The sequence below is a fragment of the Haliotis rubra genome, unplaced genomic scaffold (assembly GCF_003918875.1).
Source record: "Haliotis rubra isolate DU_JTF1 unplaced genomic scaffold, ASM391887v1 Scf231, whole genome shotgun sequence".
NCBI classification, from domain to species: Eukaryota; Metazoa; Mollusca; class Gastropoda; order Lepetellida; family Haliotidae; genus Haliotis; species Haliotis rubra.
Window position 1 is genome coordinate 751,789 of NW_025766348.1, and position 18,386 is coordinate 770,174.

The following is an 18,386-nucleotide window of genomic DNA, read 5'->3' on the forward strand; positions in this document are numbered from 1 at the left end:
CCTGTCTGTGTAATTACATAATGTGACAGAGACCGAACTCGGGCCATAAATCAATGCATTTTGTTTATGGTGTATAGCCTGATTGGTGTTAAGTTCAAATTGCATGTGGTCAGTGATAGCAGCTGTGTATTGAATATTGTCATTAGCAGACAGGCAGGCAGACACACACGTGTCAATAAAACAAGACATTGAGTTTTGTCTGTGACAACGACATATCTATATCACAGTTAGAAATTGTGTCAACGCTAAATAATTACATTGCTTTTAAGTATCAAACTGAGAAAGTGACTCGGTAAGAAGAACGTGTGGTGAAATAGACAAATGAAATTATATAAACAGTTAATTTACCGTCATAACATATAAAAAGCTCGCGCCTGTGAGATATCAACAAAACATTAGAAAAATAGCTCACACCAAAGCCTTCACCGAGTATTCACCCGACAACCCGCTTCCAAGCTGCGCGAACCTATTTCACTGCGCACGTGCTATGAGCGCAGCCCAGCTGTTGAAACCCGTTTTCCCCAGAAAAGTCGGGGGAAAAGTAGTGAAACGTTTGAACTCCGATTTCGCGCGTTTATTTTCATCGCGTTATTTTTAAACTTTATAAGTTCAATTTGCATTTTTGACGATTTGTTTCGGTATGTCCATACCGAAAGGTATCAGAATCTGCAAAGTTGTGTTTTACGTTGCATGTAGTCAGTCATGTTCAATTTGCATACAGAGCAAGGCGTGGGACAGATGATGCAACAATCGCTCTGTTAAACAATATCTATAAGCATTTAGAAAACTATGCAAATGTTAAGTGATCCTATACTCACATACTTTATTTATGGAATATTAATCACTACCTTCTGTTGACTTTTAGAACAAACAGGGTTCGCCACTCATATTTGCCAGTTAGTATTCGATGTATCAATAACAAATTCAATGAATGATTTCCAAATGTGCAATCCAGAATTTCTAGTCAATACCAATGTTTGTGTACTAAATTGATGTATTTACATCCTGACTATATTACACAAATAGTTTTATGATAATACAGCTGCTTTATAAATGTAAAAACTGGAGAACTCTTACATGATGCAAACCAAATTTCCCTTGGGATAAAAAGAAATTATCTTATCCGTTAGGACGCGGAAGACAGTACCAGTCTACGCACCAAGCTTGCCGCGCTTACTAACAGTAGAACCAGTTAGGCAGGTCATGCAAAGCTGGTGTCCGTTCTCTAAATCAGATAAGAGCTTGCCTTCTGGTGAAGGCACGCAGAAATAGGCGTGAACCAGTCTGTGACGTGCGCGCCCGTACAAGGGGAATCCCCTAAGACATTTTCGTCTTTCAGACGTTGGGACAGCACTGCACAATCAAAGTCTAAGCTTTCAAAAGTTATTTCAACTTCAATATTTATTTGAAGCAAGTGTATGCAGTCGAAATTGGTTGTTGTTTGCGGTCTGTACATTGCGCAGGTAAGATGAATACTGTTGACGTGTAGATACATTACATTAATCATAATACGCACCAGCGATAAGGGGCCATTCTCACTAATGAGGTGCAATTGATGTCGCCAGCCATTTGTTCATAATCCAACAAATATTGTGCCCAGTATTTGCATTATTCATAAAGTCTTATACTCGCCCTAGCCAATAAACACTGTTTCGGGTCATTTGTCCTTATATTGGCAATGCAGGAAAAGTCAAAGTTGGCAAACCGATACGTACGTTACTGTCGCCATGTCGGAGACGATTCACTTAAGTTAATACTGTCATTTTGATTTTGCAGTTTTTGGTTCAGATTGAATGTTTAAAGAACAATGTACTGATTACGCTGCATTCAAATGAGAATAAGAAGGCAAACCATCCAAATCGGAATAGTTATAGAGTGTTGAAATGTTGTCGCCAAACTTTGGATACATACGTTGTGTTTTTCTGGATGACAGTGTAGCAGCGTACCTTTCTAGCTTAAGTGAAGTACAGTATCAATTATTTATACTCAAAACATTTACCAATTCAATTACGACAGGTTTTAACTATAAGTATAGTTCAGTATTGGAAAAAATATTTTTCAACACCACAAACAAGATGCGTAGAAATCAAGCAATACATACGTTATCATGCCAATAATTACTTCAATTTCTATAACACTTCACGCAAAACATTATACCAACAACACACATTTCTAGCATTGTAAAACAGCTCATATCACGATCAGTAGTGTGTATAGATTTGCAAAAATGAACATGAAAACCATTGAAAATATACATACGTAACTGTTACATATGTTACTAGAAAGTACGGAATTAAGTTTTCGAAACAATATGATTAGTTTTGGCTATACCTACTTCATGTGGCGACAGTCATCGAACAGCAGACACAGTTTGAGAGAGAAACCACATCAGTTTTATGAGGTAATGTTGTTTTAAATTCAGGTGATACCATGCATAATTAAAGACGTCACGTTAAACATGTTACAAAGTGTAATTCTTTCAAATTGTCATTGTGTATTTTAACTACCATCATAACAAACAGGAAAGCGATGTTATTTGTAATAACATTTGGATTAGTCCTGGGTCTTTGTTATGTGAAAGAGCATAATTATAGGGTAACGTATGTATCGAAATGTATTATACATCGTTACTCATTTGTTTCTTATTTCAAGTGGGAAAACGTAGAGCAGAAATTCAGACAGAATATCGGTAAATTCGGAAAGCAAAAGGACCCGCCTTACTTGAGAAAGAATGATCGAGGATACAGTCTTGTTATGTTCCTTTTGCCAAATTTATGATGATTAATATTAATCACCCTGATATTGTCTTTATGTAGTACTAAAAAACTGTAAAGGAAGAAACGATAGAATCTTGTAATCCTGAAGAAAACGATGCTGATGTGTTTTAATCGATGTTTAGGTAAGAAAAAGTATTATTCTTCATAATAAAAATCTTATTTGAAACAATTTAAAGTTGGGCTACATACGTTACTGTTTGTACTGCAAAAAGTGACTGGTAATTTTCATGAGTTTTATGTTGTTGCAACTGGCTATCGATCAAATATTTTGCTACTCATTTTTTGGTCTACTACGCCCTCAGATTGTCGGCTAATCTAGTTATCAGGTTTGATTTTAGAATGTTTTTGCAATTTGTTGGTATTTTTGAAAAAACAATCTGAGTAATAATGATTTACAATGTGTATGTCAAAGTACTTCTAAAGTTTTTGAGCAGACATGTGTGTAACTAAATCGCCAAACTCATGCGGAATATTTGATAGGTTACTCAAATAATTTATCACATTGTCACTTTAATTCTCTAGTCAAAAAAACTAGTCACGTACGTATCAGGTGATAATATTTTATGATTCAAGGTGCCACATTTAGATAACAGCTGTATGGTTATTTGTAAAATGGTGTGGCTGAAAAAGTGAAATGTAATAGACCATATACCAAACTGTCTAAATAAAATGTTTTTGCATAGATTTTGTGTAGTTGATTTTTGACTTACGATGCTTACCCATTTGCACCTCATTAGTGAGAACGGGCGTAAGACGTTTGGGAGTGGGCGTTACGGTTTGGTATGTACAGAGTAGCTGCTCGCTACAGCTGAATAACGTTGGTTTCGTCACGGTTATAGGTACCTTTATCACATTTATAGTCTATATTGTAAAAATCTTGTCAATCAAAGATAGCCAGTATTTAGATGAAGTATTTTTTTACACTCTCTTATTCATTTTCTTTTAATCATATTTGGGGGGTGGGGGTTACGGCGGAACTCTTACCAAATAAAATAACTGGAAGTTTATTTAAAAACCTTGGGCTGAAGGCAAATTGCATTTTGCATAACACAATTATGATACTGCCATCATGCATTTGCTTACATCAAGAAATATATTATTTCCCCCAGCCCAAGAGGTTTGAGGTAACGACTGTAACTTGTTTGAACATTAACTAAAAGTATAAACTGGGTCAAGGCTTTACCTGAACAATAACACACAAAAATATGGGAGCTTGATAATTCCTAGACAGTAGACATGTAATTGATATAATAATCATCATGATGCCTTTTGCAGGGCCTCCCCAAACAATTGCATAGCTTCTAGCTTTTGTTTACTAGAAATGTCCAAATAGCGCAAATAAGCATTGCTTCTCCAAAAACCAAGATCCTGAATTACCTCTCCAGGTAAACCTACATCAAAGGTCCAACTAGAGCCACCTCATCTATAAGAGTGCCCAGTAAGGCGAACAGAGATACCATTTTGCTGCAAGATGTAATTTACAACATCTAAGAACTTGTAATAGGTTAACACTTGACAGTTATTGTCACACAACAGCGGGTGTGACATGTCATGATGGGTATGAAATTTAAGAACATTGTCGATGGCCGACACTGGATTGAGAGGATGGTCACTAATGGCTGGCAAGTAAACATAAACAATCTTTTCCTGAACTGGAGAGTATTTGTCCAATTCAAAGCAATACAGTAGGAACTACCAAACTGTTCAATCTGACCCATGGTCAGAACCCTTGACAAATTCTGGCCTTGTATAGCTAAGATATTCCCTGGTCTAAGCATGCCAAAAAAAACAATAAGACATGCTGCCCACACTGATGCTCCAAAGATTGTCTCATTTACATTTTGCTTGATGAGATGGAGATGTAGGGGTGTAACACTTGGTGCTGCCTGCTGAGAAACACCAGTTCCCTCCTTACACCTACAAGTAACTGAGATATATGCCAGTTATCTTTTAAAGGGTCAGGAAAATGTTTTCCTTCTGAATATTGGAGACTGTACACAAATACTGCCTTACAGTAGAATATTTGAACTTTTTTACATCAACTAGAAAAGCAATGTAACACATAATAGCTTCCTCACTCATGGGTACAGGATCAATACCAACTGTATCACAATACTTTAACAAACACTTAAAGTGACTACGGTGTGTGGCCCTAGTAGACTCTGCCCAAGCGTAAGATTTAAGCCATTGTACACCCTCTTTCAACTGCCTGATAACGCCCCCATCTGGAATTCAAATAGTTAGAGGACATGTGATTTATAAGGTTCTCCACAGAAAAATTCATTAAACTCAGGCTGGGCACATACTGAAAGAGACGTGACAAGTTACCCTGTTCATGTCATCTGGAAGCAGCATCTGCTATCTGGTTATCAACACCTGGAACATAATGAGCTTCTAATGAAATATTAAAATAGCCTTGTAACCAACTCAGAAACCTGAGGTATTCCATTACAAAAGTGTTCTTACAACTACCTATGTTGATCATAGCACGTGCACAAGTATTGTCAGTTTTTACTATAACCTTTTTGTTTGTCCATGCACAGCACCAGCGGGCACAATTGGCACTGTTTAACAAGGCACTTTTAACATAAATATGCATTTGTTCAACTTGAAGCATATCACAGTGCCATTTCACATAGTAAAAGTCTCCATTGAAGTAACCACCTGCACCATTAGATGATGCATCTGTTTGCACAGTCCGAACTGGCTTGCTGTCCAAAAATTTCTTTGATCCGTTAAAAGTTCTCAAACAGGAATTCCACCATTCTAAATCCAATCTGAAGGAGTCACTAGTTAACACCTTATCACTTCCCGATTTTAAGGTTTCTTGAGGTCAATCATTCTCCTAAGAAAAGTTCTACCTCCCTGTATCACAGAGGCTGACCAGTTCAATTTTCCTATCAGACTCTCTATTTGCCTTTTACTTGCTCTCTTCTTTGCCGCAAAGGCAGCTATTTCCTGTTCAAGGGTGTGAACTTTGTCCATTGGCAACTCTAAAGTACATTCAATGGTATTTATCAAAACACCAAGAAAAACAACTGTTTTGGCCCTTCAAAGTTGCTCCAGTTTATACGAAAACCTAACCATCTCAATACTTCAATAAGTTTTGCCAAGGCTTGGCCACATTCACTAGCAGTATCTGAAATAATAAATAAATCATCCAAATATGCTATAACTCTGTACCCATGTCTCACTTTCATTATTCTGCATATTGCAGCACTTAATATCTTTCAGCAAAACTTGGCAGATATTTTGGGGGACTTAGAAGCACCAAATGGAAGTTTTGAATCAAACATGTACGTAGGTTTGCTTTCCCCTTTAAAACGCCAACACAACCCTGTTAGTGGGTAATTACTAGTGTGAATAGGTACAGATCTGTATGCATTTTTTAAGTCTACTTTGGCAAGAAAACTACCATGTTTGATATGTTTATCTGCCTCACGAATATCCATATATTCACATTCACAGTCATACATATAGCTGTCCATACTGTTGGTACTGGGAAGACTTCCATCATGAAGAAGTCTGACTTTTGTCTCAGGGCCCCTATTCTCGAAAGTGTCCCAGCTAAGACAGATCCTAACTAGTTAGGACAGAAGTTAGGACATCCTAACTTTAAGATAAGACCCATTCTCGAAACGATCCTATCTCTGTCCTAACTTGAGCTTCCGATCCTAGCTAGGATAGCGAGCTCTTCAGTCGGTGAGATAGAAAAGCGAAGGGATTTCCCATATGACGTCACAGCTTTTGGGGAAATCCCCGAGCAGACGTCAAAATGTCAAGCTCAAGCGAGATGGCGACCGCAGAAAAGAAAGCGAGAAAAGTCAACTGGACTCGGAACGAGATGGATTGTTTAGTTGATGAGGTGGAGAAGCATAAGTCTATTCTATTTAGCTCATTTTCATCCGTTGTTACCAACAGCAAGAAGCAACAGATTTGGAAGGACATATCAAACAGGTGAATCTAATTATTCAATTTATTGATCGCGATCAGCTCGTAACTGTAAACAATGCAATGTCAAAGTAGGACTCATTGGCTCTGTTGGTCATTTTTGTCAAAATTATTGTTTTCACAGGCATGTACTAATTGCAATTTCTCCTCTCGAAAAATAATTCAAAATGACTTTATCTGATTATATTTTTAGCAATCCCACAGAAATGGCTAATGTTATTGATCACAATATTTTGATGAGTGAATTTCAGAAAGACATTAGATATTTTATCATGAGCTCTGAGTACTGATATGATTTTATTCAATCTATTCTTTTGATAATGAATTATACTGTTTAACAGTATATTACATGCTACTAAAGTTTTCATAACTGATAAGAAAAGATTAGAATGTATGCAGTGAAGTACACATTGAATGTTGAAATCCTATTGTATTTTTTTCTCAGAGTCAGTGCTTGCGGGTCCTCTATCCGCTCATCAGAGGATGTGAAAAAAAAATGGACCACTCTAAAGTAAGACTACATAAAATATAATATTCATGTACTAAACAAGAACAGTAAACCTATCTAATATATTATAAGGATGCCTTCAATACTGCGGCTTTAACTTTGACAAACAAGCTGAAACAAAGAACTAACTTTCAAAAGGATAATTTTATTTATTAAAATAACATCTTTTTGAGAACCTCAAAATCTACTAAAATTGAAAATGTACATATTTAGCTTTACAATAATTCAGTTTCAGGCTGATAATTTTCTTCAAAGAAATGAATTTATCAAGGTCAGTGTTATTTGAATGTAAATGATCTTAAAGATGGAAATAATTTGATATAATGTACTTTAATCTGTAACAGGAGCGACACAAGGAGGAAAGCCGGTAGCCTAAAGAAGGCAATATTCCAGACAGGCGGAGGGCCATCACCATCTCCACTGAGTGACTTTGAGTATAAGGTATATTGCATAAATCTATATTTGTATGAGGAAATTGAAGTAATGAAATTCTAAAATTATGAATTTAAAAACTTGTTTATTACTGGATGTTGTTGACATGAGAATGTATAAATCAATGATATTTTCAGTATCATGGTACAGTCACTTTTTCGTACTGTATACCTGCACATGTCTCAAGTTAAATTTTTGCTTTGTCACACCTGTAACAATGTGTCTATGTAGAATCAAATTTATGCTTTTGTTTAATTACTGAAAAGTTCATTTAATTTTTTACAGGTGGTGTCCCTCATTCCATCCGCACAAATCAATGGTTGCACAGGGGGGCTGGATAGTGAAGACTTGTCAGGTATTCATCCGTTATCATAAAACACTTATGATATACAAGTGATCACCAAGTAATGTGTGAAATTAATGTTTTGTATAAGTGACAGTATAGGGGCCTATAGCATTAATTGCATAATGATAAGTTGTGCCCTAAAATATTTGCAAACCAGTAACTTTTACCTCTTTGTTTAAGTGTCATGTACTTTTTCAATATTCCAAATAAATTTATACATTTTTGTTAAAGAATATACTTGCAAAGGTATTCTGACATATAAAACATTAATTTCCAGCCTTCTCAGGATTGGGCAGTGTGTTGTTTGATGCAGCTGTTCCCTCGACTTCAACTAGCAGCAACAATTTGAATGTCGACTCTGCCCGGACATCACCTATCCTCCTTTCGCCCTGCACTCCACCTCGACAAGCAGCACCACCAACACCGCATGATCCACCAGCATCGTTCCAATTGTCACCAGAAATAGGTAATAATATCACATCGCAAATCATGATAATTATAGATTTATCTCGTTTAGATTTGGTGTGCAAAATTAGACAATATACCTCAGACTAATATATAGAGAATATTTGGTGTTTTCAGTGTGATATCACTTACTACGTCACGCAATGAGAGATCAGTGATATTACAATGAAAATAAATAGAAAATACTAGTATGTCCATTCTTGACAAATACAATGTTTATCAGTCTATAAATACTTAACATTTTAATAAATTTCAAGATTTAACTTCCAGATTTCCAAGTTCCAGTTCAATACTATTTTCTTATAGCAATGGAAGAATTATGTATACGTACTGCATTTATAATTTGATGCAGTAAAAAAAATAATTTACCGGTAATGTTATTACATTCAAATTCAGCAATATATCCTTGAAAACAATTATATTGTGAATTTTCTTTGTACTTCCTAGACCTGGGAGTAAGAAACAAAAGACAAAAGTTCATACACATGGTAATTATTAACCTTTGTAATGTCAATGAGTAATATTTTGTAATGATTGTATGATAAGTTTTCTCAAAGATGAAATTGTCTCATATGTTAACAATGTGATATACCAGTTCAACTTTACAAGGTACAATGCAATCAATGAGTATTGCAAATAAGTTCCTTTATGGTAAAAAAATACAAAAGGAAAAACAAAACAATGTTTGTATCTGAAATTGTTGAAATTTATTGTGGATATGACATGATTGTTGTTTGTTTTTTAGAAGACAGTACAGCCCAGGCAGCTGAAGTGGTCCAGCTTGAGAGGGAGAAGGTGGCCATCATGCGGGAACGCTTGCAGATCGACAGAGAGCGCCTGCAAGTTGAAAAAGAAATACTCAATGAATTGCGGCTGATGAGAAAACAGGCAGATCAGACTTTAACTCCCATATGCATCTCACCGATCATCACATTTGACTCCTGAATGTATATACAATACTTTGCTATTAAGAAATTCTAACAATGAAGTGAAATTAATCCATATTGTCATATGTTGGGGATGTGAGTAGTTCAAACTTGTTCGAGTTGTCCGGTTAAATTATCAAGTACCATTGGTTGTTAATAATTTGTATGAAATCATTTGTTGTTACCCAAAAATATGTACCTTAACTGCAGGCTAGGACTTCAGGAGCTTTCTGAGCCTTACAAATATCATTAATACACTCAGAAAGAGTAATCCCAAATAAAACATATGTTACATTACAAATATCATTACCAAAATTTCATGTCTTTTTAAAACTTAGAAAGAGAAATGTACATGATAACAATAATAGTTTAGTTTATGTCATTATTGTCATGAAGGCAATGTCAAGGATGAGTGTCATGAACTTTTCATTTGTAAAAGTTTTAATTTTCTTAGAAACAGATACCTCCCTATGTTCACAACTTTGTACAAAGATGATCAACTAATGGAAAACTGATTAAACTCAAGAAATATCAATCTAATATTATTTTTGCAAATAGAAGTTCATTTGTGTATGTATATTTCTATTTTAACTATACTGTACAGTGTAAAACATCTACAAGTGTACTGTAATAGGTCATATCGGCTAAAATACTGAATAAAACTTCCATGTGTCTGCTGATATAATGGTTTTGTGAAAATGAATCTATTTATTGTACCACCACTTGCACAGGAGTTGATATATCAGACAATAACTATATGGATAATTTTTCCAATATTTTCATACTTTATCTTAAACTTTATTTTGCAAAATGGTTTAAAGCTTTTGATACTTGTGAGACCTTTAAGATACGATATATTCATTGACATGTGCGTAATTGTCCGGTTTTCGATCATGTCACCGTATTTCTGTGATCAACCTTTATGAATTATATAGTAGGGGTTGTTGATACTAAACCGGGGCCTAGTTTATCGATTTTCTGACCCGCAGTGGGGGCCTGTGTGTGAAACCCCGTGCAAATCAGCCAATTCCGACTGGAAACCACCCTTCCCCAGGTATCTAAGGGTTATTAGTACTTGAAGATCGGGGTTTAAGGCTCTTGAACGCTGTGTGGCTCTCTCTAGCTCGGGTCGACACAGCTCTATCAATAAATCGAGGGGCGCAGTCCGGTTACGATATATCCTTTCGGCATTCTTCTTACAGTCATTCTTTCCCCCAAACATTGCATGAACAAACAAGTACGACGCCATATTGTTTTCGTCTAGGATTTATTTAGGACAAGTCAGACCCTATCCTAGTATTTGTCCTAAGTTAGGATATCCTAGCGCGCTAGGATACTTTTAGAGAATAAGGTAGGACACCTATCCCAGACCCTAGGATCAAAGTTAGGATACCCTAGCGCTAGGATCCTTTCGAGAATAGGGGCCCAGACTTAGGAATAGCCCCTAGTGCACTAACAACTGCAGGTTTTGAGTCACAAATAACATAATTATCCCCCGCAATGCATTTTGCTGGGTATTAAAATGGACTCTGTCCGTGCGTATGTGTGTCCGTGCGTCCGTGCACATTTGTCTTTTCCGGAGCAGAACTTTAAAACCGTTTAATATTTCTTCACCAAACTTAGCACATGGATAGATCTGGTGGTGTACTGGTGCCCTTTTGGTAGTTTTGGTATTCTGAATTAAATATTTTTGGCGTTTCCGTGGCAAAACATTTGACTTAGATTGAAATTGGTGGTTGTGCTCTTTTCCGGAGCAGAACTCTAAAACCGTTCATTATTTCTTCACCAAACTTGGCACATAGATTGGTCTGGTGGTGTACTGGTGCCTTTTGGTAGTTTTGGATTTCTGAATAAACTATCTTTGCATTTCCATGCCAACAAGTTTGACTTAGACTGAAACTGGTGGTAGTGCTTCGCTCTAGAGCAGAACTTTTAAAACCTTTCAATACTCTCCTTCCACTTTTTAGATACACACCAAAACAAATGACATAATCATAACTCTTACACATGTTCATGAAGAGTAATTTGCCATTGCAGGGGATATTACCCAACATATTTAGCGCCAACCACGTGGCCTATCCAATGTATACTAGTGCTACGATGAACAGTAACCCCGGTCAAAAAGTTGTCCAGTAGTAGAGCAAGTGAAACAATGTGCTACAAGACTATCCAGTACACAGTTATTCTATATGTGGTACATATTGTTTGAATATCCCGTTATGAAGCCCCTTTCCCAGCTTACACTACAATTTAACCCAGTTTTCCTACACATTCGAAGGACTAGTCATTATTTTTCCTTATCCTGACTCATGCTTATTTGCTTGTCTTCTTCTTCTTTGGGAACACAGTGGAACACTTGTATCTCCCAATTGAAGTTCCCTTCAATGTAAAATCACTAATTAGTACTCACCACGAGTTATCTTTCCCCTCTCAAGCGTGGGAACGAGGGCGCCACCTCCCACCATGTGCCTCACTCTCTCCTTCTTCGCCCAGTGAGCTGGACGTGAGAGCGTCTGTGTCTCCCAAAACACTATATCCTTTATTTATATTTAGTTTGGTACCTCATCTATAGAGGTGTAACTAGTATCCTTATTCAACATGCATTGATAATTATTCGTGTTTCTGCTGCTTTATTCACGGTTCGCCGTGTTTGCTCAGCAGTTTGCGTTAATGAAAATCTGCACTGTTTGTAAATTACGTTACTCTGCTGCCGATCCGCATTTAATATGCCCTAGTTGCATAACTCCATGCTCTATTGTTTCACGCTGCAAATTATGTATTAATTTGTCTAATTCTGCCTTTGATAAATATTTATATTCCGTCTTGAGACGGGCGGCAGATAGATCTCGGAAACAATCGTCAGTCATGGCTAATAGATCAGAGTCACATATACCCTGTCAACTGTTGGCGGACGACCCTCTACCGTCTGGTGTTCCGCCTGAGTTACCTTCGGGGGAGAAGCGTGGGACGCAGTCCGCTATATCCAAGAAGTTTACCTGCATCCCAGGACATTCCATCATCACAGTCTAAGAGAGCTTCCACGTAGTCTCAACGCATTCAACCCGAGGTCTACAGGTCTACAGCCGAAAAGGGAAATCCATAAGGCTACTAAAAACTTTGCTTCTGACATTCTACCCGTTTCAGAATTGTGTTTATATGATGATGACATTCCGATTATCATTCCAGATGTACGGCATAAGAAGCGACCAGTATCGGCTACCGTCACTTCAGCGCAGATCAACACGCAACCAGAGATGCCTACGCTGACGCCTGAGATTATAACTGAGGGTCCCGTCACTATCACAGAGAGGACACCCTCAACGCCAGCGCAGACCGTCCCAGACGACCTGGTTAACCAAATCATGATGTTGATGGAAGACCGATACGGTTTACAGAGGCCTCAGAGCCGCGGGCCCCAGAGCCCAACCCATAATAAGTCATATAGGGCCCCAGAGCCCGCTTTGACTTCGCATAGGGCCTTAGAGCCCACAACCGCGCCTCCACGAAGGGCAACCCAGCCCGTATCAAAGCCTTCGCAAAGAACGTCCCAGGCAGCTTCCATGAAGGATCCAGATCCTCACCAGTTGCGAAGGGCTTCGCGGAGGAGGAGTGCTTCACCGAGCTCAGACCCTGTAGAACACAGAGGTCATTCACGAAGCAGGCTCCCATATAATGATTCGGACTCTGACTCGATACCTTCCCGAAGGCCATCACGAAGGTTAAGTGGCTCCAAGTCATCTTCACCCAGAAGATCTAGAAGGGATTCATCGAGAGCTTCACGAAGCCACCAGCGTTAGCCGAGGAAGTCTCCTCCAAGGTCTCCCTATACTAGCCACTCGGCCAGTCCGTTTCACCACAATCTTCGCCGATCTTCTTACAGATCTAGGACTCCACCTCACTCTATTATATGTGATCCTACGTCAGAAGAGGAAGAAGGTATCACATTCTCAGATGCAGAAATTAGATACTGGATGGTGAATGGATTGGAACTTGCTTCCCCGTCTAAGAACGAGAACTCAGCTCATACTTATTTGATGAAGGAAGATGATGCAGACACTATCTCCTTACCTCCTATTGACCCGATTGCAGCGGTTCCAGCTAATCTGGATACAGCCTTTACCAAATCTACGAAATTCCAATCAACACATTTCCCGGTTTTCAACGCCAAGAAATTTGCAGGTCACAATATGGACTCCTTTTTCAAGGCTCAAGAGATTGATGACAACTTTAAGTTAATCAGTGATGCCAAGTCCAGAAATTACAGAATAGACGATCGCAAACTAGCCCAGTTGGATACCATTTCTAGGTGAATGTTTTTTGGATTGAATAGATCTAGAACTGTCAATGAAACTCTCATCACCAAGTTCAAAGATTCTACAGAGGAGGAAGATAGAATGATCTACTCGGCTCTACTCATGCAGAAAAGAGACCATCAGTTCCTTACAGATCACTTGTCAGCGCTTACTGAAGCTACTACCATGGCTTGTCGTCAGGGTCTACTAGCCTCCTGCAATTGGGAAAATCAATTTACGGAATCACTCTACGCTGCCCCATGGTCATCGCCCTTACTCTTTGGTGGTAACATAGACAAGGTCTCCAAAGAGGTGTTTAAGGACTCTAGAGAGGTGCTTATGATCAAGTCCATGGATACGTTAGCGAACGTCATTAAGCAATCAGCCTTGAGATACTCTGGCAAGTCTAATTCTCTGGACTACAGAAAGCATCGGACAAGAAATTGGCTACAGCAAAGGTCCCAGGGAATCTTTCGTCGTAAGCCCATACAGCAATTTCAGAGGAGGATCAGCAAGAGGCAGATCATCCAGAGGTTCCCGCGGATTTAGACGATGAAATACAGGTTTGGAACGACTGGAGTCTTCCACCCCCAGCCGTTCCAGTACAACCTTCTCAAGTGGGTGGACGCCTTCAGCTGCACTGGGAAAACTGGGGATTACTACAAGATCCTTATGTATCCAACATCCTACAGCACGGATATCAAATACAACACAAGGCCATACCTCCTTTAACAGTCATCCCTCCAAGGTTCAACTTTCAACCGGCACAACTACCTATGTTAAGAGAAACAGTAGCTACTCTGCTAAACAAACAGGCCTTAGAAGTTCTGGATCAGCGAAACATCGTACCAGGTTTCTACTCCCCAGTTTTCCTAGTGCCCAAGAAAAATTCCAAGGAAAAGTTTCGTCTCATATACAACATGAGCATCTTCAACAAAGACTATCTAAGCAAACCGCCAGCACTTAATTCGTCCCAAAGATTACATGGCCAGCATAGATTTGCAAGACGCATATCTACACATTCCGATTCATCCCAATTCAAGGAAATATCTAAGATTTATCCTAGACGGGAAACATTACCAATGGAAAGTACTTCCCTTCGGAATCTCATCGGCCCCTTGGGTATTCACAAGAGTGACGAAGCCTATTGCCACATACCTACATCGTCAAGGTCTTCGCAGCGCATTTTACCTAGACGACGGGATACAAGTGGATCCAGATCCACAGCGTCTCAGACTACAGCTGAACTTTATAATCAAGTTACTAACTCAACTAGGATGGTTAGTAAATCTACTCAAGTCGGACCTAGAACCAACGCAAGATCTGCAATTTCTAGGTATACGATTTCTAACAGCCCAGAATCGTATAGTAGTCCCGGAGGACAGATGGATCAAGATCCAACAGTTTATCCCACAAGCCTTACTCTCTCCGCTACCACTACGACAGTGGCAGATCCTATTGGGACTACTCACATCAGCCCAAGACTTGACAGTCAGAGGCAGACTTCAATTACGTCCGTTATCAATGCGCATCTCGAGGACCCTCTACCGTTCAGGCTCAGATCACGTCAAACCTCATCTACTCTGGTGGACCAAGAGATTGAATGTTTGCGTAGGCGTCTCCTTAATAGAGCCGGAATCGGAAACACATCTCTACGTAGACGCGTCACTACAAGGTTGGGGAGCCCACCTCGCCTACAAGACAGCGTCAGGCTTATGGAGCAATCAAGAGAGCAAATGTCACATAAATCTGCTAGAGATGCAAGCAGTCATAAACGCCATAAGTCACTGGAGCAACCTACTACAGAACGCTCAGTTGATGATTCACACAGATAATTCGACAGTGGCGTTTTTATGTGAACAAACAAGGCTCAACAAGGTCACCGAACCTACTGTCTCTATGTTTCCGATTATTCGATCTAATCGACAATCTAAACATACATGTCAGAGCTTGCCACATTCCAGGAGCAAAGAATGTATTAGCAGACGCTCTCTCTCGGCCACACCTACCGTCACGACAGAATGGATGCTCCACACAGAGATATTCACTCAAATAATCATGGAAATAGGATCTCCACTAGTAGACCTATTCGCCACTCGATTCAACAAACAACTGACAACTTTCGTATCGCCAGTTCCAGACCCACTAGCATGGGCAAGGGACGCACTAAGCATATCGTTGGAGGGACTCAACGCATACGCTTTCCCGCCACCAGCGTTAATCCCACAAGTCTTACGGAAAATCAGTCAAACTCAGAGCCTCCATCTGATTTTGGTCGCGCCCTACTGGCCAGCAAGAACGTGGTTTCCAAATCTTATTCAAGAAATCGGACAACCAATTCTACAACTTCCAGAACGCTCGAATCTATTGATACATCCGCACACCAAACAAGTGCACGGAAAACCAGAAGTATTCCAACTTCACGTATGGATTGTATCAAGGCATGTCTGAATAAGAGAGGTTATTCAGCCAGAGCGGCTAAAGCAGTCACGCTTTCACTGCGTAACTCAACTCGCAACTGATACGATGACAAATGGCACAGTTTTGTCAATTATGCTGCAAAGAAAGGATTTACAGCCAGATATGCTACTCATCCTCAAGTGGCGGACTACTTATGTTATCTACGACATACTAAGAATCTAAAAGGCTCAACTTTGTCCACTTATCTTGCAGCATTAAGCTCTGTCATAACTATGAGAACGGGCGTCAAGTTAACAAAGACCCCAGAGCTACTCGCTTTGCTCCGAGCATTCCGATTGGAGGATCACAAACGGAAGTTTCACACTCCAGCTTTGGATCTAAAATATCCAACACCTCACAAGTGAGGCTTATGAACCGTAGAATCTCCAACACTTTTTTTCCTGTTCGGCTGCCAGGATGTCAGAGAAGTGAGGCTTTGATGAATCGCTCATCTGGGACTACGCTGGGATTTTATAGCTAAGAACCAATTCCAGGTCAACCAGACAGATTATTCCACGCCCCAGCTCTCTCATCCATACTTGGACCTCATGATACGATGGATCTATCACTATGCCCAGTAAGAGCACTGAAAATATATCTCCACCGATCCAAACAGAGGAGAGGAAAATTCAAGAGATTATTTATCCCTCTATCTTCAGCTACGCAGACGGAAGTCTCAACGCACTACTATCTCAATTTGGATCAGAACTGTCATACTACACGTGCCTACAAGGCTGCAGGACTCGACCCTCCAAGAGCATCTAATCCTCATGAAATTAGAGCGCTAGCATCAACACTTGCTCTACACGGCAACTGCTCTTTGAATACCATAATGGAGGGTTGTTTCTGGAGATCCGATATGGTGTTTGCCAACCACTATCTGAGAGATATCACCACCAAGGACGTCTCAGGTATCCACCATTTCGGTCCCATGGTCCTCGCTCAACAGTTGACAGTTCCTCGGAGAAGATAAGTCAATCTTACAGATTTATACTTATCTGATATCAGTACTAAATAGCTACATGCTATATATATATTTTGCTTAAGTTCAATCTATTATCTTAAGCTCAGTACTATGGTTATTATATCATACAATATATTAGCTAACAACTCTAAGGAGTTTTGCTATTATATATTAGCTTAAGTTTCATCATATCTTAAGCTCAGTAATATGGTCACATTTTATATATATATTAGCTAACAAACTCTACGGAGTTTTTGCTATTATATAGCTTAAGTTAAATTATATCTTAAGCACAGTACTATACTCATATAGCTTAAGTTTATGCATATCTTAAGCTTAGTACTTTCGTTACTTCATAAAAGTATATTAACTATAAACTCAAGGAGTTTATGCTATCACATTAACAACTTAAGTCTACTAGTCTTAAGCTTTGTATTAATGTTGTATATACTTTATCATAATAAGTATATTGTAATAGTTATATTGTAATAACCCATATATGGCAGCTGATAAGTTAGCAGCAGGAATTCATCAGTTCAGTGCCTTTATGAAGTTCCCATAGGGTTATTCAGTCATTACAATTCAAATCACTAATTATCCAAATCCAAAGTATTATATATTCCCACCTCCATAGCGGTCGGATTCTACAAGCAAATAAGCATGAGTCAGGATAAGGAAAAATATGTAATTTTCTGAGTAAAATTGATATTTTATACTTATCCTGACTCATGAGGTAAGCCCTCCCGTCCTCCCCACATAACACTTTGGATTTCCCTGTAAATTCAAGTGTTGGGCTCGCTATAAAAGGAGAGAGTGAGGCACATGGTGGGAGGTGGCGCCCTCGTTCCTGCGCTTGTGAGGGGAAAGATAACTCGTGGTGAGTACTAATTAGTGATTTTACATTGAAGGGAACGTCAATTGGGAGATACAAGTGTTCCACTGTGTTCGCAAAGAAGAAGACAAGCAAATAAGCATGAGTCAGGATAAGTATAAAATATCAATTTTACTCAGAAAATTACATACTTATAAGTTGTCATATATTTAGCTGATATATGTTTAGGATCGTGTTTAATACTGAAACGTTACATATACCCAAAATAACAGTGATCTGATAGTTCATCTTCGACTATAATTATATTTCAAGTAAATCAAGTCTGACTTACATGCTACAGTAATACAGTAGTACAGTTATATTTCTAATTATAATAAACAAGAAACATATCCACATATAATAATAATAATAATAATAATAATAAGCCCTATCA

General features: G+C 38.7%; 2 protein-coding genes and 1 long non-coding RNA gene across 8 annotated transcripts in view; 2 read left to right on the forward strand and 1 right to left on the reverse strand.

Annotated features, from left to right (window-relative positions):
* The first annotated feature begins 1,277 nt into the window (after nt 1-1,277).
* Nucleotides 1,278-18,386, forward strand: part of LOC124278112 — a 228,659-nt gene continuing 211,550 nt past the window's right edge. For 2 of the 5 annotated variants that reach the window (XM_046713859.1, XM_046713861.1), the window contains exon 1: nt 1,282-1,463. In XM_046713859.1, coding sequence (XP_046569815.1) covers nt 1,419-1,463 — 45 coding nt within the window. In that variant the 5' untranslated portion in view covers nt 1,282-1,418. Of the gene's footprint in view, nt 1,464-18,386 lie in introns of all 5 variants that reach the window. The other 3 variants (XM_046713860.1, XM_046713858.1, XM_046713862.1) reach the window with 3 other exon arrangements.
* On the forward strand, nt 6,402-8,644 carry LOC124278114 (t-SNARE domain-containing protein 1-like). Of its 2 annotated transcripts, none has more exons than XM_046713863.1 (5): nt 6,402-6,734; nt 7,174-7,239; nt 7,581-7,677; nt 7,954-8,023; nt 8,292-8,644. In XM_046713863.1, exons 1-5 carry the CDS (start codon nt 6,553-6,555, stop codon nt 8,567-8,569), a joined length of 693 nt encoding a protein of 230 aa, XP_046569819.1. In that variant the 5' UTR covers nt 6,402-6,552; the 3' UTR covers nt 8,570-8,644. The 2 variants fall into 2 exon arrangements, with proteins under 2 accessions (XP_046569819.1, XP_046569820.1); XM_046713864.1 differs by having other exon boundaries at nt 7,954-8,072; nt 8,292-8,370.
* The window catches only part of LOC124278115, a 133,841-nt gene continuing 124,618 nt past the window's right edge, over nt 9,164-18,386 (reverse strand). The window contains exon 3 of the long non-coding RNA XR_006898986.1: nt 9,164-9,316. This is a non-coding gene — a long non-coding RNA (uncharacterized LOC124278115). The remainder of the gene's footprint in view (nt 9,317-18,386) is intronic.